This window comes from Leopardus geoffroyi, chromosome B1, assembly GCF_018350155.1.
Source record: "Leopardus geoffroyi isolate Oge1 chromosome B1, O.geoffroyi_Oge1_pat1.0, whole genome shotgun sequence".
Lineage (NCBI taxonomy): Eukaryota > Metazoa > Chordata > Mammalia > Carnivora > Felidae > Leopardus > Leopardus geoffroyi.
Genome location: NC_059327.1, coordinates 17063102 through 17085556, shown reverse-complemented (window position 1 = coordinate 17085556; position 22455 = coordinate 17063102). Strand labels below are relative to the sequence as shown.

At 42.6% G+C, this 22455-nt stretch overlaps 1 protein-coding gene across 12 annotated transcripts in view; it reads left to right on the top strand.

Annotated features, from left to right (window-relative positions):
* The window catches only part of FAT1 (FAT atypical cadherin 1), a 135750-nt gene that overhangs the window by 78671 nt on the left and 34624 nt on the right, over positions 1-22455 (top strand). For all 12 annotated transcript variants that reach the window (XR_006706393.1, XM_045454153.1, XM_045454136.1 and 9 more), the window contains 6 exons: positions 5142-5203; positions 8593-8922; positions 9504-9714; positions 12652-12791; positions 17953-18228; positions 18391-18601. Coding sequence is in view for 11 of the 12 variants with exons in the window: in XM_045454153.1 (XP_045310109.1) it covers positions 5142-5203; positions 8593-8922; positions 9504-9714; positions 12652-12791; positions 17953-18228; positions 18391-18601 (1230 nt within the window). In the remaining variant the exon portion in view is untranslated. The remainder of the gene's footprint in view (positions 1-5141; positions 5204-8592; positions 8923-9503; positions 9715-12651; positions 12792-17952; positions 18229-18390; positions 18602-22455) is intronic.

The following is a 22455-nucleotide window of genomic DNA, read 5'->3' as shown; positions in this document are numbered from 1 at the left end:
CAGACTTTTTTTTTATTTTTATTTTTTTATTTTTATTTTTTTTTACAGTTTTGGTTCTTTAAAAACTCTTACTACCGATCACAAGTATTTGTTCTCTCGTTGTGGTTGGATCTTAATCCTACTAAGAAATTGTTTCTTCCCCCTCCTTCATCTCTGGCTGCCATCTAGTTACATCCACAGCACTGACGTTTCAAACCATTTTCTATAGATCCTAATCTTTCAGTGCCTCCCTGGGTTCTCTCGTTCTTATTGTGGACTTCAGACTCTGATGATCTGGGTGTATCGAACTTCCAAATCACCATCTTGCTGAATGACCTTGAGAAAGCAATTTAATCTCTCCGAGCCTGTAACAAGGGTAACGTGTCATGATATAGATACCGCCACTTACATACATCTGGACTAAATGAGAAAATTTATTGCAAGCTCACCACCTTGGCATGTAGTAAGTCAGATAACGATTAGAGGTGAGGTCATCTGATGCATTATTTTGCCCTTGCTGTGGAGCAAACCGTCCCAGAATTTAGTGGCTTGAGACAGCCACCACCATAATTTCTTATAGGATTCTGCTGGGCGCTTCTGGTCTTGTCCAGGCCTGGCTGATGTTTCATGCAGCGTTGGTCACTCGGCTGGTTCTCTCCGAGGCTGGTTGGTCCTGGCTGGCCTCGCTTGCACATTGAGTGGTGGGCTGGTTGTCTCCTGGAACAATAGAGATGGCTAGACTACGTGTGTCTCATCGTCCAGCCAAGTTAAAGCTTTCTTGGAATACAGAACCCTCAGCAAGAGCCCTTGCTTTCTCCCTGCGTCCTCTGTGTACCCTCCACTCTAGTCTAACTGTTGTATAGTTTGTTGAATGCGGTCTTTGCTTTCACCCTTGTTTCTTGAAAACGAGCCTCTTGGTCATCTCTACGTTCTTAGCGCACCCCCAGGATGGTTGAATGAATACCTACGTATAGCTCCACCTTTGCGGACCATTTCACCTTATCCTCACCTGCTGATTCTTTGACGTTCATCTTTATGTGCTACCCTACTTCGTGATGTCCATTTGACCTCTTCAACTTTGAGAAGTTTACAGATGGTTTTTGGTATCGTAACAAATGTCAGAGTAAAATTCTGTATCGAAACATTTTAGTTAATCTAATTTTCTTGTATCTTTAAATGGATTCTCTTCCGTAAATGCTAAAGTGGCCTTGGAAACCTGAATGGTTTTTTTTAATACTGATCGTCAAACAGGAAAGTTTGGCTTCTTAGTTTCACATATGTTTATGGAGTAAAGTGGCCACTGCGACTTGGTGAGAATATAGGGTGTTTGCTGTCTCAGTTCACTTACATTTATAATAGTATTGGTCGGCACAGTGAGATGTTTTTGTAGGCCAAATAAAGAAACTTTGTCTTTGCATTTCTATTTTTAGTTCAATAGTGCTCCACAAAAAAGATGGAACGCAAGAGTTAGAAAAGGCAGCACTTGCATATACGTTGTTCTGCTTCTGCCCACTCTTGCCTTTTCTCCCTTTTTTTGACCTACTAAATGAATAATGATTAACTATTGCTGACTGTGTGTGTGTTCCCGTAAGTTTTATGTAAGTCGTGGTTGAGAGTTGATGGAGACTTGAAATCCTAAAGTATAGTAAATGATGCAGTGTGATGCGATGGGGAAGAGAAGAATCCCCAAACGCTCTCAACGGGGCCTCAGGAAAACTACACTTGTAGTCCTGGCTATGATGACTTACTGGTGGTCTTGGGACCGTTTAACTTCTCTTTGACTCAGGCGAGTTCGATCATGTTGAAGGTTTCTCTCTAGTTCTGAAGAATCGTGCTGTTTCTACTAGTATAGATCCTCCTGGGATTCAGTAATAAACATAACGGATGAACACAGATGTTTAAAATGAAAGAAATGGATATCCTTGTTAGGATATGCCACGCCTACAGGGTTAATAACACGGACTGGGCATATAGAAAAGGTACACTTCGGATTCGCCTTTCGAAATAGGTGCTTGTCAGGTAGGCCAGGCGGCGGGATTAGCAGCATCGAGATGTGCAGAATTGCAACGGAAGTGAGTGCGAAGTGAGCATGGCTGGAATGTGGCTCCCTGGGGTGGCTCCAAGGACATCCGGTTTTCCTGGGATTTTCCTTCCTGGTTGGGAAATGTGTCCTCTCCCCGGGGTTCATTTGGGGTGCAAATTCCACAAGAAGCGTTAATTTCTCTCTTCTCTAAGGGGCAGGGCACCTCATGCCCCCCCAACGCCCCCAGAGGCACAGGCACAGCCTCGCCCTTTGGCGTTGGGCAACAGAAAGCACCGTGGCGCTTCTGACGGGATTTCTTCTGGTAGGAGTGTTGTGAATCCAGAAAAAAAAGGCTGTCTTGTCAGTCTGAAGTGTGTTCCGTGTTCACGAGCTATTTTAGGTGCGATTTGAATTTGTTGCCTCACGATGCTTGTGGCTCCTGTACTGGTCAGCTCTGGTCTCGGGCTTCATCTTCCCTCGCGTTCAGAGCTCACTCTCTGCATGGCTCCGTGCTGCCTGCTGAAGTCTCCTCTTCATAAAAGAAACACCCGTCCTGGTCTCCTTCCTGCCTCTCCGGCTCTCCTTTTAGCTCCTCGGCGGAGCCGCTCTGACGTACTCGGGGGAGGGACTTCCTCCCTAAAACTCTCTGTCCCCGATTCCTGCGACACGTGGTGCTTCTCTTCAGCCTGCTGCTCCCTCGGCTTCTTCCTGGCTTCCTAAACGTGGCTGGACCCTACTTTCGTAAAACTGGCCCACCGTTCCCTTTATTCCTCACAGCCTTTAGTACTTGGGGTGGAACCCAGACGTACTTGGGTACACCTGTAACCCAGGTGTACTTGGGGTGTAACCCGCCCCCCGCACGAGGGATCTGGGCCTCTACGTGCCTGCTGGACGCCACCGTCCCCTGGACCGCCTGGCACGTCCTGCCTGTAAATAGATGCTGCGTCACTTTCTGTTGGCGCATATGTGAGCCGTAAATGCGTATCGTTATTTCCAAGTTTAGGGTAGTTTATGTGTCTGTCTCGCTCAAATACGTAGTTTTAATGCTGCCCCTTTTTGGTTCGCCCGTTTAAGTATTTTCTTTTAGGGTAATAGAGGTGTAGCAGTAGCACCAAGATGGGCGAGAAAGGCAGTCTGTCCTCCTAGGCTTTGCAGGCAGCAAGAGGAGGTTGGAGTGAGTGACCGTAGTCCTGTGGGGCCGTGCTGCGCTACGGCAGATGTGAGTGTGGAGCCCGGCCGCGGGACCCCAGGCACACCTGTCGGGTCAGGCCTCAGAAGTGACGTCTGAGCCGAGAGGTGGGGGAGCGGATAGCAGTAACTAGGCTGAAAGAGTGTGTAAGAAGGGAACAGAACATTAGAATTCATTGCATTCAGACGGAGTTAATGTTCCGTTTGAGTTAACAGAGGAGAATTAATTTGAAGCATATGGAGAGTGCAAATAATAAACCTGGGTTTGCTCTTTGTCTCTGTTGAATTTGTCGCGTGGATGTGGGCACACACCCTTTGTTAAGTGTGCCGAGAGCAAGCCATGAAGTGGGGGATTGTATTGCTAATGGGCATTTGGTTATTGGCTGTAGAAACTTATTTGCTAACAGGCATTCTTGCAACAAGTGATTATGCTCTACACAAGCAGGATCCTGTTTCGCTGAGAACGTGCCAAGCTGTTGCCCTTGTGATGTTGCCATTGATGACAGCTTTTCGATGGGCACCTTAGGACAGTTCGATGGGACGAATCACAGTGATTTCCTGTCATTCTTGAACTACTTAAAACCACCATCAGAAAGTGGTAAACATTTGATAGGAAAACAAGAGGGATTAACTTTAAAAGGTTTTTGACTAATGAAAATCAAACCTCTGCCACAATAAGCAACATTTTTACTCCATTAAGCATTGCCGTGCATTTTCCTTGAACCTGTTTCAATCTATAAGTGTGGTTTGGGAAACCCCCCAGATTCTAGTTTACAATATAGTCTTTTGTTGTTCTTATCAGCAAGAGTGCGTTGCTTCACTGAATTGTGGGGGAGATCATGTTGATTGACATCCTCCCTAAACTATTTTAGGGAAGAAAAAAATCCTCATCAAATTAAATAAAAACACGAACCTTTCATTTACAAATTTAGAGAATCGTTTTGAATAGCCTTTAATTGGTAGTTGTGTGAAATTACTTAGGATGATAGGGGAAAATCAATTACAGTGATAAAGTCTGTTCTTAAATAGACATTATTTGAAGTATTTTCCTGTGGAAAAAACCACAAAAAGCTGGGCCGGAGAAAGGTGGTTCCTGCCAGTCGTCTTGCCTCAGAAGGTTTTACCTGAGCTGCTGATCTGACGTCAGATCCACTGTATACACCCCTGACCATTGTCAGCGCAGGCTTCGGAGGCTGTGTTCGTGGTTGGGGGAATTTTGTGTGTATTTTGTGAAGTACAGAAAGGATTTAATCAGTTTTCACGGTCTTCCAGAATCCAACCTATGTGGACACTCACATCGACTGTTATTAAAGTTCTAGAGACAGATTGAAACTATAGATTTTCTAGTTTGATAGAAAAATCAAGGAGATAAAGAATATGGGGTTTCTTTGAGGATCATTTATTTTTTTCTTCCATTGGAAATTTTTTTCTTCCATTGGACATCTGAGTAGTATTTCCTGGAAAGTCACATAACTTTTATAACGAGTCTCCACTTACGAGGGTCAGTGATTGGGAGATAATAAGTCATGGTGGTAGCCATTCCACTGGTCCTTCTAATACAGTTACAGAAGATTTTTTCTGTCACTTCATACTTAATTGTCTCTGCAGAAGTTAGAGGAGTTTGAAATCCTGAGTAACTTCATCTCAACTTTTTAAAAAATGTCTTCTGACAAAAATGTATATTCAGACCACTGGCCACATCAAGAAGGTAACTGGAGTTTTGCCACTTTTTCATCCTTCTGTCATTTATTGTGTTTACGAGCCATTAAAATGAGACCGTGTGAAGTGTGTTGGTTGTAAATAAAATGATTGAACCTGGATTAATCACTTTTTTTCCCTTCAGGATCAGAGATTTGCTCAGACTTTTGTGCTCAGTGAGGTTTCAGTGACGATATGTTGTAAATATTTTGACTTTATTTGTAACGATTAATGAACTGTTACCACTTCATAGGTCTTATCACAACAACGTCAAGGAAACTGGACCGAGAGCAGCAGGATGAACATATATTAGAAGTAAGCATTTCTTTATTTTAGTTATTTTAAAAATACTATAATTATAAATACCGTGGGAAAGAACATTCGTGGTCACATTAACTAGTCTTCATAATTGTTACTATTTCATTATATTGCCTCCTGGTCATTATTAGAAAGGAAAATAAAGGGGAAACCAAACCTTTGTGAGTGTGGTTCATGTCCTCTTAAATCCCTTTGTATCCCCAGAATACAGGACCGCTCAAATTATTGTGCTTTACACATGCACAACACACACAGAGCAATCAAATGAAGCCATATTATTGAAATTTCCTTTTCATTTACATGAGATGTATTTCTATAGGCCTTCTACATCTTTTTCCTCAGTATTGTTTTCAGGATTTTTTATGATACTAGGTCTTATTCAACTGTAGCTAGTTTCCAGTTTTTGTTATCGTTATCCTTAAGTAATTGCCTTGTTTTTGCATTTCAAACTGAATTGTAGAAAGTTTGTGTTTCGTTTTTTAAAAAAATTATTTATTTTGAGAGTGCGTGAGAGAGTGCAGGAGAGGGGCAGAGAGAGGGGGGAAGAGAGAGAGAATCCCAAGCAGGCTCTGCATTGTCAGCGTGGACCCCGACGTGGGGCTCAATCCCACAACCCTGGGACCATGACCTGAGCTGAAACCGAGAGCTGGACGCTAAACTGACCGAGCCACCCAGGTGCCCTGAAAGTTTGTGCTTTTTACTAAAAGATTGAAGACTGACAGGGTCTCTTCTGCTAGGCTTCTCATGCTCACAGCTCACTCAAAATGCCTTCTAGTCCCTGAAAGAAGAAACACAGCTTGTCCTTCACTAGTTTGCTGGTAGAGGGTGGGCCCCCTGTAGGCGCAGGGATAGGAGTCTGTGGAGGGGGGCACGTAGTGTCCTGTGGACGGCGGGCCGGATGCGACGGCCGGGAGCCACGGCCTCTAGGCCAGGAGGGGGCTGAGGAGAGACGGCACTTGGGGAGGGACGCAGAGCAGACATGTAACCTCTGCTGGCATCTCTGTGTCACACGTTAATAGCCAGTGTTGATCGTTGGAGCCAGAGCTGGAAAAGACCCAAGTGCTTGTCGAGTCCTCTGCATGAATCTTCCCTTCTGCCAGTGTGGGTCCTGGGGAAAGTTCTAAGCTGTGATTTGTTATTATTTTGATTAATATTTAGCTATCTCTCTTTTTATATTATTGCTGTTCATAATGCTGCCTGCTTAATTTCATTTCATCCCTGGTCCAGTTTCCTTCCTTCCTTCCTTTTGTCCCTTCCTGAGAGAGAGAGAGAGAGCGAGAGAGAGAGAGCGAGCGAGCGAGCATGAGCAGGGAGGCGCAGAGGATCCACAGCAGGCTCTGCACTGTCACCACAGAGCCCGATGTGGATTTGAACTCACAGACTGAGAGACGACCTGAGCCACAGTCGGACACTCATCCGACTGAGCCACCCAGGTGCCCCCTTGGTCTGATTTTCTAATTGTCAGTAAAATACGTAGCTTTTATAGCTGTGTAACGTGTGCACATGAATATCCTGTGTAGAAAAGGTGCTTCACAGCCACCATTACAGTTAGTAATTTCTTCGTGTGTTCCATCCAGCCGTCGGTGGTACAGGTCCCTTGAATTCTCTTTCCTTCTGATAGAGCAGAGCTTAGAATTTTCATCCAGTCACTACAGTGATTGACAGAAGGGAGAATATGGTTCCTGAAGAAAAGGAACCGGTGGCAGTCTGTCCGGAGTGGCAGGTCCCCGGCATGGGGATCGTGCTGGGCCCATGCCCTGGTCAGAGCTGCACGAGACACCTGCTGGCTGTGCGCCCTACTCCAGAGCCATCTGTTGGTGGCACCTGTCAAAGGCTGGATGGGAGCAAGTGTAAGGTTAGGACTTAGGACTCTGAAGATGATAGTAAGACGTTGGTGGGAAATAAGACTAATGGTTTGTTTACATACCTCGTATGTTTTCTGTAGTCCTTGGTGGGGTGTTTGAGGGCCAACGCCGGTGTTGATTGGCCTGTCTTGAAGAGTTTTTCAGTTCCATGTTAAAAGCTGTGTTACTGGCTGCTGGTTATTGAACCGAAACTTAAAACCATGTTGGTGATGATACCGCAAAACATAGTGCTTGCTTCTAGTTCTCTTTAATTTTCTTTCTTTTTCCTAAAGATCATCTGAAAACCGATCCAAAGGAAATGTTTTGGGAGGTTAAAATTAAATAGTAATTGTAAATTTTGTTTTTATTTTGAGAGTGTGAGCAGGTAAATCATGCACTGGATTTTTCTCATTTTTGTTTTCTTTTTAAGCTTGTGTATTTTGATTGGGGGGCGGGGGGCAGGGGCAGAGAGAGGGAGAGAGAGAATCCCAAGTAGGCTCTGCACTGACAGTGCAGACTCGAGGCTCGAACTCACAAACCCGTGAGATCGTGACCTGAGCCGAAACCCAGGGGCAGATGCTTAACCGCCTGAGCCAGCCGGGTGCCCCAATCATGTACTTAAGGAGAAACAGCTACTTGACTTAAATACTCTTGATGAGTACTATTAGGATATAGTCACATTTTTATAAACAACAGATTTATACTCACCAAGCTTTAAAAACAAAATGAGTCCCACAAAAACCTGCAGTATACTTTAATATTTTTAAAAATGCATTTCAGTCATTAATTTTGGAGGATGTGGTGAGGGAGCTGTTCCTAGGGTTATTGCTTTGAACGTACACACCAAAATAATAGTGGACATCTGATTTCGGGATGAAATTGCGCATATGGAAGCATTCACCAGTCCTCAAGACCTCAGGTTGTTGTTTATGTTCTTTTTACTGAAAATCTTCTGGAATAAGTGGGTTCGGAATGACAGTTTTTATGTCCGCCCTGCTGAATGTGGAGGACTCCTGTGCAGGAACAGGGTCCGACAGAACAAAAGGGCGACGGCTAGTATGAAGAGGCACGTGACTTTGCACATATTTTAAACTGATGATTTTTAATGCGGTATGTGGAGATGTGATTTTTAAGGGTAGAGAGTGGATGTTCTTCCTAAGAGGACTCCTTATTGAAAAGCAAAATCTCCCGGTAGCTCTTCCGTGATTCCGAAAGATGCTGCTGATAGTTTGCCATTTTGGCGACATGCGCATTACAGCTGTGGCAGCCCTGGGACGGGCAGCGTGGTGAGGGGAGAGGCGGGGCTCCTGCTGTGCCTCCTCCTTAGCCCCCCGCCCGCTGCCCGGGTCCCTGTCTGAATGGGACACGTCGCCTTGCCTCCTGTTGTCAGGAGAGGAGATGGTGTGCGTCCTAGTGCTGGGTGAGATGCAAAATACAGGTTTATGCAAAATACAGGTTATCCTCAATTAGGAGGAAGGTAGTCACTTTTTATGTAGTTCTCTTTTTAAAAACCTCTGTCGACCTGTTCCCTTTCGCACACAGGTTACCGTGACAGACAATGGTAGCCCCCCGAAGTCAACCATTGCTAGAGTAATTGTGAAAATCCTTGACGAAAATGACAACAAACCCCAGTTCCTACAAAAGTTCTACAAAATCAGACTCCCAGAGCGGGAAAGACCAGAACGAGAAAGAAACTCCAAGCGTGAGCCCATCTATCGTGTTATCGCTACAGACAAAGACGAAGGTCCCAATGCAGAGATCTCTTACAGCATTGAAGATGGAAACGAGCATGGCAAATTTTTCATTGAGCCAAAAACCGGAGTGGTTTCGTCCAAGAAGTTCTCTGGAGCTGGAGAATATGATATCCTTTCAGTGAGTTAAGATCTGGTCTTTGAATTTCTCACATACTTTGACTGTTAATCTGGTCTCACATCACTTCTCTTGTAACTTTTTCTTTCTTCAATAAGTAGCCTCAGTGTTTGTGACCTGACTTTGGGAAATGTGGCTTAGGTTGTCCTCTTCAGCTGTCACTCCAGTTATTACTTACATTGACTATGGCATGAAGAGGTTGCTCTTTTTTTTTTTTTTTTTTTTAATGTTTGTTTAATTTTGAGAGAGAGAGACCGTGTGAGCAGGGGAGGGGCAGAGAGAGGGGGAGACCCAGAACCCGAAGCAAGCTCCAGGCTCTGAGCTGTCAGCGCAGAGCCCGACGTGGGGCGCGAACTCCCAGACCACGAGATCCTGACCTGAGCTGAAGTCGGATGCCGAACACCGACTGAGCCACCCAGGCTCCCTGAGAGGTTGCTCTTTTTAATCAAACCTTAAACATGGGGAATACACAAATATAGATACTGTTTGACATTAACTTAGTTTAAGACCAAACCGATCTGTGCTTCACTTATGGATGAAACTTCTAATTTGCTCCTTTTATCCCCTCTGCTTACATTTTATAGATTAAGGCAGTTGATAATGGTCGCCCCCAAAAGTCATCAACCACGCGACTCCACATTGAATGGATTTCCAAACCCAAACCATCCCTGGAGCCGATTTCATTTGAAGAACCGTTTTTTACCTTTACTGTCATGGAAAGTGACCCGGTTGCTCACATGATTGGAGTGATCTCTGTGGAGCCTCCTGGCACGCCTCTTTGGTTTGATATCATTGGTAAGCATGGCTCAGAGTTCTCATTGTCTGTGTGTGGGTTACACTGAGGAGAACGTGTCTTTGATTTATTTCTGTCTTTGAGAACCTGTCTGTTTTTCTGATTTTTGTGTCCATCTCAGGACTTAAAATTGGGAGCAAGAGCCAGAAGTGGGGAATTTGTCTTAAATTGCAGTATTTTGATTGCAAATGTGTTACAATATCCAGCACGTACTCACCTTGTTTAAAATAGGTGCTGTGTATCATGAACCTAAAAATAAGGTTTTCAGAAGTGCATCAAAGAGTTAGAAATCTGAATGTTTTTGGTTCGAAAGCACAGCTTCTTGGTTTTCCTTCTTGATACATCACATGGCACATTGCTATTTTTAGTGAATATGGTTTGAATGCTTAAAATAACTGCCTGCTTGACTGTCTCAGGTCAGTCGGTATTTTATAGGGAATAAGCTTACAAATTTTATTTGTATGACTTAACAATGATAGTGCCAACTATGGCCTTTTTAAGTTTGACTTACCACACTTTGGGAATGTGGGAAGCAGGGTTCACTAGATGAAATAACCCTGTAATAAAAATGACATGCCTAGGTCAGTTTTCCTTTTTCTCGGCCATTTAGTTTAGACCTAGAACGTGTTACCTTATTCTGACATACTTAAAAAAAGAAATTCGCATTGAACTTTGACATCTTAGGTTTTTAAGTGCTATTTCTTCACATTACCTTAATCACAAAGATACTTAAAAGCAAAAATACGTATTGCAACTCCTTTCCAGTTGGATCTTTATATTCCTTTTTCCCCTCTTCTGTCCTTTAGCCACCCTCCGTACCCCAAATGCTACTTCAGTGGGTTGAAGCCGATGGGAGTAGGCTGCCAGGGCCACAGGGCAAGGGGGGTACAGGCTTTTTACCTCTTTAATTTTCCATGCTAGACTGTTAAGCTGTTTTCCCAGTTTGGGTCATTGTATGAAATTGTTGATGTCATCAACACCTATGAAACCGTTATTTTTGTTTATTTATTTATAATTTTTTTTTTTAATTTTTTTAACGTTTATTTATTTTTGAGACAGAGACAGAGCATGAACAGGGGAGGGGCAGAGAGAGAGGGAGACACAGAATCGGAAACAGGCTCCAGGCTCTGAGCCATCAGCCCAGAGCCTGACGCGGGGCTCGAACTCACGGACTGCGAGATCGTGACCTGGCTGAAGTTGGACGCTTAACCGACTGCGCCACCCAGGCGCCCCTATAATTTTTTTTTTAAACGTTTATTTATTTTTGAGACAGAGAGAGACAAAGCATGAATAGGGGAGGGTCAGATAGAGGGAGACACAGAATCTGAAACAGGCTCCAGGCTCTGAGCTGTCAGCACAGAGCCCGACGTGGGGCTCAAACTCACGGACCGTGAGATCATGACCTGAGCCGAAGTCGGACGCTTAACCGACTGAGCCAGCCAGGCGCCCCTTTATTTATTTTTTTAAGCTTATTTATTGATTCTGAGAGAGAGAGCCAACAGCAGGGGGAGGGCAGAGAGGGAGAGAGAGAATCCCACGCAGGCTCCACACCGTTAGCGCAAAGCCCGACGTGGGGCTCGAGCTCCCGAGCCGTGAGGTCATGACTGAGCTGAAAACCCAAGAGCCGGACCCTTCGCCGCCCCAGCCACCCGGGCCCCCCAGCCGTTACTTTAGTTTTAAAGAAAAGGATTATTTTTGTAACTAACTGCGGTCAAAATAGTGTGTGTGCTGTCTGTTAACTCCTGTCACGCTTGCAGACGAGCAGGCTGCGGCTGTGCCGTGTGTAACTTCCCCGCGTAACACTGACTGCGCTTGGAACTGGTTTGATTGACTGCTCCTCCTTGTTCTGTGCTTGCCTCCCACGCTCGCTTGCTTCTGTTTGGCCGTGCCAGGCGACACACTTGCTAGAGAAGCGTTTCACGTCTTGCAGGTGACTTGTGACCTGAACTGTACAGCAGAAGGTATCTGCTGAGATCACATAATTTGCCTCAGATTATGAGATCTAAGATCAAAGCGTCAGCTTTTAGAGCTTTGTTTCGTGTCCAGTGACTCTCTCATTGCCCTCTGTTTCCATGGTGTGCGCATGGTCACCCATCCCAGCTGCAGACATGCTGACTTCTGATACATCTCCAGATCATCCTTAGTTTTAGGTTTAGCTGAAGAGTGTGGCTTTTCTGTGTGTTTCGTTTTGCTTTCTGGTGCGTTTTGTAATAGAACATCATCATGACGTTAAGTCTTTATTTTCATTCCATTTCGCTTCATCGATAAAAGTATCTCAAGTGCAGTGGATTTGAAAAGAGAGTTTTATCTAGGATCTAATTGGGAATGCATTTGGATAATGCTCGTAGCACAGAAACTTTTGCTTCCTTAAGCTTTGTGTTTGGCAACAATGGGGAAAGTTTCTTTTCAAGTATGTAAGAGCCAGGACTAATTGACATTAACTGCCATTATCTTTTCCAGAGCTAACATTTGTTTTGAATAGTTAATTTATTAGGGCAGTTCGTTCAAGTGTCATAATTTTTGTGTGTGTAGTTAAACGTTTAAATAGCCGATTTTGGTTAGTAAGTGATGCTTTATATAGCTACTGAGGTATATAAATTAAAGACCTATTCAGAACCCCTGAAGGAGCAAATCGAACGTAATTCATTGGCAATATTAGCAACGTTTTTCTGTTTTCAGAGTTGCTTTCCTCTCAGTTACTAGCTTCCCTTGAAATTAGAGCTCAACTTTGCATTAGTAAGCATTGTCTTTCTAGTTGGCCCATCTTTTCTTGTCTTTCAAAATGAAAGCTCCTTGGAATCACCTTGATCAATATCAGAAGTGTTTTGTTTTTTTTTTCCCCCGTGTCATTCACAAGTAGAAAGCCACAAAGTAAATGACAGAATTTCATCCTATGACCTACCTGTTGTTACTTTTCTGTATGTCCTAATTTAACCTAGGTGGCAACTATGACAGTCACTTTGATGTTGACAAGGGCACCGGAACAATCGTTGTTGCCAAACCTCTTGATGCAGAACAGAAATCCAACTATAACCTCACAGTCGAAGCCACAGACGGAACCACCGCCATACTTACACAGGTAGGTGACTTACTAAGGATGCATTTGTCAGAGGAAGGTTAGTATGACCTTCTGATATTCGGGGTCCGGGGGCGGTATGGGCAGTTGATTCTGCCCTCAGAGGCTCACAGAGTTACTGTGTTGTTAGAGTTTCCACATATGCACACCAAGGCTTTGTATTTAGGGAAAGAAAATTAACTGCACATCTCAGTTTAGGTTTGGCATGTAATTACCCAGTTTTGGAAATTTTGCAAGAAGACTTAAAAAGCCCCCTTTTAATTATCAAAATCTTTCAATTTTTTGCTGATTTTGAACAATATTAATATAAAATTTATAACTATTGAGGATGCATTCTCCGAGTCATTTTCATTAAAGCTCATTAAAGTGATTGATTATGTCTTAAATCCCTTTTCTCAATTCCCCCACCTTGGCTACTTTAACTAGGGCTGTATAAAATGGTAAAATTGTTGTCATAATTCACTTAACATCTTTATTTGTTCCTATCTGATGATTAAGAGATGGTCAGATTACTGGGAATTCAAATTGAAATGGCAAAAATCCTATAAATTAAGTCTAAATTCTCTTTGATTCTCATCGTGGACTGTTAGAGAATTTGTTAAACACTCGTTACATGGCAGGTTTCTTCTAGAAGCTGAATACTAGGAAACAAAATCCTGCACCTTGGAGCTTACCTTAGGATTGTAGAAGCTAAGATTTACATACAGTCTGCTGTACTCTGAAAGAGGAAGAAATTAAATGCTGAATAAAATGCTCCTGAATTCTAGTTTTTTATCTTTATTATTTTTTTTTTTTAATTTTTTTTTTCAACGTTTATTTATTTTTGGGACAGAGAGAGACAGAGCATGAACGGGGGAGGGGCAGAGAGAGAGGGAGACACAGAATCGGAAACAGGCTCCAGGCTCCGAGCCATCAGCCCAGAGCCTGACGCGGGGCTCGAACTCACGGACCGCGAGATCATGACCTGGCTGAAGTCGGACGCTCAACCGACTGCGCCACCCAGGCGCCCCTCTTTATTATTTTTTTAATGTTTATTTTTGAGAGGGGAAAAAGGGCATGCGCACGTGTGAGCGGGGGAGGGGCAGAGAGAGAGGGAGACACAGAATCTGAAGGAGGCTCCAGGCTCCGAGCTGTCAGGATAGAGCCCAGCGCAGGGCTCAAAGTCACAAACTCTGAGATCCGTGACCTGAGCTAAAGTTGGAGCTTAACCAACTGAGCCACCCAGGCTCCCCAACCAATTTTTTTTTTATCTTAAGTTATGCTAATTTAAATCTGATTTGAGACAGATCATCTGTCAAATCATCTCGTAGGGTTGAAGACTAAAAGTCTGAGACGTCTTTTCAACTAATTAGTGAGTAGATAATTTAGAGCCAGTTATGAAAAGGCCTTACTCGTTTCTCTAAATGCTTGTGATTTTTAGTGTATTTGCAACTGACATATGTACCATGCTTTGGGGTCATTTTGAGGTTGTCATGTAAACGTTTTAGCACAGTATTAAAATTTCATTTTTGTCAGTAACTGTTCCCATTATAGAAGTTAGGCTTTAGAGCCTGAACATGAGAATAAAAATATCAAGAATTGTAATAAATTTAACAGGATAAATTTTGAAAGGCTCAAAGAGTATAACTTTATGTGGACCAGCTCAAATAATCAACTAGCCAGAAATCTAGCAAAAGGAACTAAATGGCTGTCTGTGCCAGGCGTTCTCATTAATGAAGATGCTCTGTTTACCTGTAGGATTTACCACTTACTACATAGGTGAGTAATTAGCAGAGGGCTCCTCCCCCAATAATTGTAGCGTTAGCTAGGACAGTCAAAAGCTTAGTGTGAAATGTGGTGCAGGTTGATTGAAATATCGCATAGATCCTGGCAAATAGATTCTAGTGTTTTGAGGGATGCAGAATGTCTTCAGTTTCAGTCTTTCATTTATACTTCTGTAAGTTATTTTGAGTCATTTTCAGGGGGTCTTGATAATATTCTAATGACATTGCTGGCGGGGAGAGGTAGTCAGACTATTAGTGGTTACAGAGCCCACGCTGACCTGTTAAAGTGTGACACAGAGGGGACGGTCAGTAATTAGGTTTACATTTCCATGTGGGGCAGATGACAGGGAGATAGGAGTGTGAGTGAGAACACAGCAGCAGATACCATCTGAAGAGCATCACCGAGATCAGAACCAGGTTGATAAGGTACCAGAAACACAGCCCAGTAGATTCAGGTTTGTAGGTCAAAGTCCGGAACCAACAGGGTGAGTTTTGCTGCGTTGAGGTCAATAGCCAAGGGCAAATCGGAGATTTGGGGATTTGGGGAAGATTTGGAGATGTGGGGTTAAGCCATAGTGAGTGCATCATCAGCAGAGGTGGGTGGTGGGGGGGGGCGGGTCACAGTGTAACCCCCAGTACCTTCTGGAAACAGCACTGCTCCATGCTTTCCTGTCCTGCCATTTTCCGCTTAGGATGCTGATGGGTATTGATTCAAGTCACTTTGCTTTATCTGGTGTCTCGAGGTAACTTACGAAATCCAGTTAAGGCTTTTTCTTTTCTTCAAAACAGCTTTGCTTTCATGATTTCTTACGGTTTCTTTCAAGCATCGGTCAACATTATGCTCAGGTCATTTGGTTGAATCTCTTAACCCTATCCATTAGCAAGTGGCTAAAACCCTTTGTGTTTCCCTTTTCTTATCTGGAAACTGGGCATCGTGATTTTGTCCTCATAGGCACTTCTGAGGGGTGAGTGAGGTAGCACACGGGGCGCTTGTGCTTGAAGCCCCTGGAACCAGGTGCCCTTGTGCGCCCACAGAGCACTCGCTATTGCGTATCAGCACTGGTTTGGACTCTCTTCCCCACTTGACACCTGAGTCACCTCCCTGTCCCCATTCTCCATCCCTGCGATTCATCTTGCTCTGCTAGAATGGTCTGCCAGTTGAGAAGAGGAGGTAAAGGTGAATTTCCTCCGAACAAATAGTTCAAAGCACACGGGAGTTTTTGTTCTCAAGGCTCTGCATACTGGATCCTCCCTTCTCCCTTCTCCTTTTCCATCTCTTAGTTCAATGTCCTTCTCTCCAGTCTCCAGAAGCTAGGATGTGTGATGCTACTACTTGCCTTCACGTCTGACCAAGGTGTTCCCCCTCCAATCCCAGTATACATTGATCATCTATGCAAGCCAAGGCTTACCTCCTCCTTAAAAGCTTTCAAATGTCCCACACCATCTCTGGACTCCTAAAAAGTTACTTGATAACTTACCTGATAATATGTGGCTTCGTATGCGTAAGACATTTCATGCGGAGGTTGAAAGCTACCCAGGGCAGAGGCTGTTGCACATATATTTGCCCCCCAGTGTTGTGTAGGTGAGTGCCGAGTGTATAAGGGCCCTGCGGCCGTGTTTCAGTGGAGTTGCTGTATCAAAAATGGTTGTTACTGCGGCACCTGGGTGGCTCAGTTGGTTAAGCGTCCGACTCCGGCTCAGGTCATGATCTCACGGTTCCTGGGTTCAAGCCCTGCGTCAGGCTCTGTGCCGACAGCTTGGAGCCTGGAACCTGCTTCAGATTCTGTCTCTCTCTCTCTCTCTCTCTCTCTCTCTCTCTCTCTGCCCTGCCCCCCTTGTACTCTGTCTCTGTTTTTCTCTCAAAAGTAAATACGCATTAAAAAAAAATTTTTTTTTTAAATGTTGTTATTTTAGCTGTGCTATTTAGTTGTGATTAATTGACTTTAGAGCAGAAGTAAAGTACCTCTGCCCAACACTAACTTCATTAGAAAAATAATACATAAATTTATAGTGGAAATGAATATATAATGGTTTAACTTAGAGAAATTATAACCATCTCTTCTGGATCATCACTGACCTTTGAAAAATGGTCTGTAATTTTCAATGTTTACATAACTTTCACATAAAATCTTTTTGTGGTTTAGTGAATGCATATCTTAAGTATATAAAGTTTAATGTTACAAGTCCATCAGTGATGTTGCAGGGTTTTATGAGAGCACTGGTGTAGTTTCCATGGAAAGACCTCTAGTTCACATGCCTGCACCAGTGTGCTTAATAAAAACCTCTGCGTTCCCGGGACTTTGTCCTACTTTGCCATTTGGACTAGTGAACCTCTTTATACAGGCTAATGAAGCTCAGATTTCTTGGTCGTAACTAAACCATCTTATTATAATTGGTACTGATTTGCACTATGCCTTATCCACACACATCTTTTCAATCTGAAAAGTAATCCTCTTACTGTTAAAGTAAAAAAAAATATTTTTAATTCAGCTTAGGACTAAGTTTTTTTAATATTGGCTTTTTCCCCCTCTAAGGTTTTTATTCTAGGATGACTTTTTTTTTTTTTCCAGAGAAAGAGTGCGAGAGTATAAGTGGGGCAGGGGCAGAGAAAAAGGGAGAGAGAATCCCAAGGTCCTATGCCCACTGCAGAGCCCATAGGGCTCGATCCCATGACCGTGAGATCATGACCCAAGCTGAAGTCAAGAGTCAGATATATAACAGACTGGACCACCTAGGTGCCCCTGTGCTGACATACTTAAGAGAGTGTATCTTTTCAGTGTCCTTGAATTTTTTTTAGGAAATGAATGTGTTTCCTATATATATGTAAGTTTTATGGTCACAAAAATGTAATGAAGATTTTAAAGCACATTTCTAATTTATCAATAGCAATTTGGAGTCCTAAAGATTAGAATGAGAAATTTAAATACTAGGAATCATCTAAAAAATAAATAGATCAACACAGTAATCATCCAGTATCGTACTCTCCTCATTACTGTGGTGGTTGCAGATCCAAATCTGATACAAGAAATTAGCCTTCTGTAAATCCTGCTCAAGTAAATTCTTGGTTACTCTTCCATGAGTACTCTAGAAATATCTCTCTAGTGGTGACCTAAGAGAAATTAAGTATTCAGTCAGAAAGAAGTGTGTGAAAGGTGTTACATATGCCCTCCAAAGTTACTCTCAAGAATTTAGAGAGGTGTTCATTACCTTGTTCATACAGGTAAGAAGCAGTGAAAAATTTTAAGGATTTTTTTTTTATTCTAGGTTTTTGTTTTTATTTCCCAATTTTGTATTTCATGTTGCTAAATCCGTTTTTTCCCCATTGTGCACCTAATTTTTCCCCTTGATTCTATAAATATTATAATTAGGGATATTTTAATGGGTCTTTTTGGTCATTATAGGTATTCATCAAAGTAATAGATACAAATGACCATCGTCCTCAATTTTCTACATCAAAATATGAAGTTGTTATTCCTGAAGACACAGTGCCAGAAACAGAAATTCTACAAATCAGTGCTGTGGATAAGGATGAAAAAAACAAGCTCATCTATACACTGCAGAGCAGCATTGATCCATTGAGTCTCAAGAAATTTCGTCTTGATCCTGCGACAGGCTCTCTCTATACTTCTGAAACACTTGATCATGAAGCCATCCACCAACATGTTCTTACCGTCATGGTACGGCTTACTGCTCATCCTTTGGCCAGTATTTGGTTTCTGAAAGGTCCCCTGTGTTTAAGAGTGATTTTTAATCCCATATAGGGGAAACCCCCCCCCCCCCCCCCCCGACACACACACACACACACACACACAGGAATGATAATGTATTGAATCTTTCAGGTACGGGATCAAGATGTTCCTGTGAAGCGCAACTTTGCACGGATTATTGTCAATGTCAGTGACACCAATGACCATGCCCCCTGGTTCACAAGTTCCTCCTATGAAGGGAGGGTTTATGAATCTGCAGCTATTGGCTCAGTAGTGTTGCAGGTTACAGCTCTGGACAAGGACAAAGGGAAGAACGCTGAAGTGCTGTACTCGATCGAATCAGGTAATTTGGGAGCCCTCAGTATGTTAACTTTAAAAAGTACATTTCTTTTCTAAAATTCCACAGGTAGAAACATTTCTGTGTGTCACTGTAAAAATGGCTTAAATTGATCTTCAGCTACCATTTTACATATTAGGAGAAAGAAGCCTCTTTAGAAAGCAAGGTGAGACTCGTGAGACTCCTACATTCCAGTGAAGAGATTCACATTCTTAGCATGATTCAAGGCTCTGAGAAGTCTTGCAGTGAAGAAAACCGGTCCAGTTCCTTATTTCCACAATGTTGTAACCATACGACATTTTCCTCCATAAGACTTATTAACTATGAAACATTGTTAGGAAACCACTGGCCTTAGTAATTTAACTTCTAGCCAGGGAGTATTTTCTCTTGGGCAGAGCAGGAAATTCCACGACAAGAGTGCTGGTGTCCTGCCTCTGCTTACCCCTTCCAGGGTTAATTTTTCTGCCCCTGTCATCCACCTTTTACAGTTGAGTTTCCTTCATGGAATTGGATTGTTGCAATAGGGCCCAGGGTGGCGATTTGGACTGGAAACGTTGAAAAGCCCAAGGAGCCTGCTGGAATTGGGCAAGGAAGGCCAACTGAACTGTCGGTGTGGACCTTTCTTCTAGGTGTGGCAGGGCAAGAGATCCAGGGTCTTGCTGGTGGACACAAGGAGGATCACCCAGAAATAGTTGTACCAAAGTGAAATATTTTGTTCTCTGTTCTCTTTTATGATGCTATTCCGTCTTTCATTTATTCATTCCGTGGGTGCCACGCTAGGAACTTGATAGGTAGAGGCTATCACTGCTCCACAAATGTATGTTCATGGCAAAGGAAAGCCCCTGATTGACACAGGGATCTGCTTTAGGGCATATGTTTTGTACTGTCAGAATTCATCTTCCTTTGGAACTTTCCCTCCTTATGCCAAATACTATGAGTAAGTGATTAAGTATCAAGAAGGCAGCTTCCATTTTTTCCATGTTTCTCAAGGTCATTGTTAGTGCAAAGAATATAGTCTCTCTCATTCTTCTCGCTCTTTTATAAGTCTGTTCCTCTGCATATTTAGAAATTGTGCATTTCCTAGACATTGGTATTGGTGTAGAGGTATGAATTAACTATAGGTCATATAATCAAAAGCTGGGTACATGGAGAATAATTTTTAAAAAAATGTGTTTTATGTGGTTAAACTATTTTTACTTCTTAGTATTTTCAAAGCTTCATTTGTTTCCCTGAAAATAACCAAATATAGTCCATCACTTACAAATAAGATCTTATGTGCTGCTCGTAGTTCAAGGTTAAAAATGTAGTGAGTGCCTTGAACAAAGATGAAGGATTTTCCACGGGGTCAGAAATTTTGTTGTTAAAAAAACAGTGCATTCCCTTTGTGCATGCCTGCGCACTTCAGTAAAATAATTTTCTCACAGACAAACCGCCTGGGTTTGTGTAGGAGAAAATGTTCAACTTTCCCCTTAGCTTTCACATAATTTTCAACAACTGGGTGGTTAAAGTACGATTCTTGGTGCCTCACTAAAGGCATGTGCATTCTTTAAATGCTTGCGATGACTGATGGGATTAGTAATTTGGTATTCCAAGAATGAACTGTATCTCCACTCAAACAGTAGATAATACCAAGGGCCTATTTCAGTGTAGCATTTGAACTTCTTAGAAGATAATTTTTATAGATTTGGTAATATAAAAAGTGTGCTCAAAAATTGTAGGCAGCAGCTACTGTTAAAATGCAGAAGAGTGTGTGTGTGAATCTGTTGGAATAGGTGGAAATGTAAAGTGGTCATAACACCTTTCATTTAAGTTACTCATATTCACCTTCTCATTTGTCAGGTTACATTTAATAAAGTTCAGAAAACTAGCTACAAATTCAGACTGTAACACTGCATGTTTAATTAGCAGCAATTCATTGAGCAAAAAGTTTGGTCTCATTAGGAGTCTTCAGGGAAAAAGGAATTAATTAAAGGATATTTTCAGTAACAACTGACTTAACGTGTTCAGAGACATCAGCGCCCTATTCTGGACCGTGTGGTGTGTGTGTGTGTGTTTGTTTCTTTTTTTAAAGTAGATTATTGTAACTTCCAAACTGTCATAATGCCTGGAAATAGAAGATACTCTGCAAGTATCCTTATTGACTAGAATTGATTTTCTTCCTCAAACTTAGGTTAAATAGAAGTGCAATTGCAACTGTACGTTTCACACTTGAGGCTGCCATCCTGTTGGGCAGTCAGCACTTTCCTGAGGGTCCACAGCATGTCCACCATAGGAAGAAAGATTTCTGTGCATAGCTCTCTGACATTTCTTTTGGAGTGTATGTGTGTAATACAGTCATAGCTAATGTGCCCAAATTCACATGTTTGTCCAGATAATTGCCTACTTCAAACACGACAATCTAGGACTACACGGAAATCACCAATCTCTCCAGCTAAAGTGAATGACTTAAGCCCCCAACCTAGTAAAGAGTTCCACCACTGCCCTATTAATTTCTTGACAAATAACATGCGTGTATTTCTGCCTTTGATGAATTGTACCCATTAGTGGATCAGACGGGCATGTTTAAGCCACTCAGCTGCCCTGCAGTGTTTTTCCACATAAGTATGTTGCTTTCCCACCTGCAAATCTGATGATTCCTTCCATACTGTATATGTATGTCGGAAACGCCCTGTTAACTGGCTAGCTGGGTTCCTGTTTAACCTTCTTATTAAGATACTTCTGGTAGTAATGTTTCTGAATTTTATATACTGATTAAAAAAAATTTTTTAATGTTTATTTATTTTTGAGAAAGCGTGAGTAGGGGAGGAACAGAGAGAGAGGGAGACACAGAATCCGAAGCAGGCTCCAGGCTCTGAGCTGTCAGCACAGAGCCTGACGTGGGGCTCGAACTCCCTAACCGTGAGATCATGACCTGAGCCAAAGCTGGACGCTCTACCAACTGAGCCACCCAGGTGCCCCCATATACTGATAAAAATTTTTATCAGAAATTTCCATTTAGTATGTGTTGCTTTTGTCAAAATGTACTTCAGAATGTAGTGCTTAATCCAACACGTGGTTGTTGGTAGTGATAGAGGTAAACTGCAGAAAAATAGAGCCAAGTAAAAATATAAATATAGTGCTTTGATGAATGTATTAATATTTTTCAGGCTTCTGGTCCACCCGTTTGGTATTTAATTTATCTTTCCATCCATGCATAGAAGTTGTGTCATTCATCAAATATTTACATAGGACATAGGATATGTCTCTGTGTGTCAGGCATTCTTTTTAGGCACAGGTGATAAAAGAATATATAAAACAAGCCATGCTTAAATTGGGCTTACATTCTAGTGGAAGAACAGATAAGAAGGTTGCAATATGTGTTATAAAGAAAAAAAACAGGATAAGAGAATAAAACAGCTATTCTGATAAGGGAGGTAAAGGAAGGCTTCACCACATTATCTAAGCAGAAGGGCATTTGGGTAAAACCTGGATGGATGGATGGATGGATGGATGGATGGATGGATGGATGGATGGATGGATGGAGAAGCAATGATAATAGCTGGGGAAGACTGTTCTAGAAAGAACCCACCAAATACAGTCATCCTGAGATGAGAATGTTCTCGCAGGGATGAGGCGTGAAGAGACAGCAAGGCTGGGAGGGCAGGGAGCACATTGTGTGGAAAGTAGAGTGTTCTAATACCACCAGCTTGTTTCACTGCAGAGAAAATCTATTCATTCCTCCATGTTGGGCCTTGCATGTTTGAAGCTTTAAGACTTCACTACACCAAATAAGAGAAATGCCACAGAGAGGATTGAATATAAAATATGGTAGGTCGGCTGCTTCATTAGTACAGACTTAGGGAAAGCCCAAGGGGTGAGGA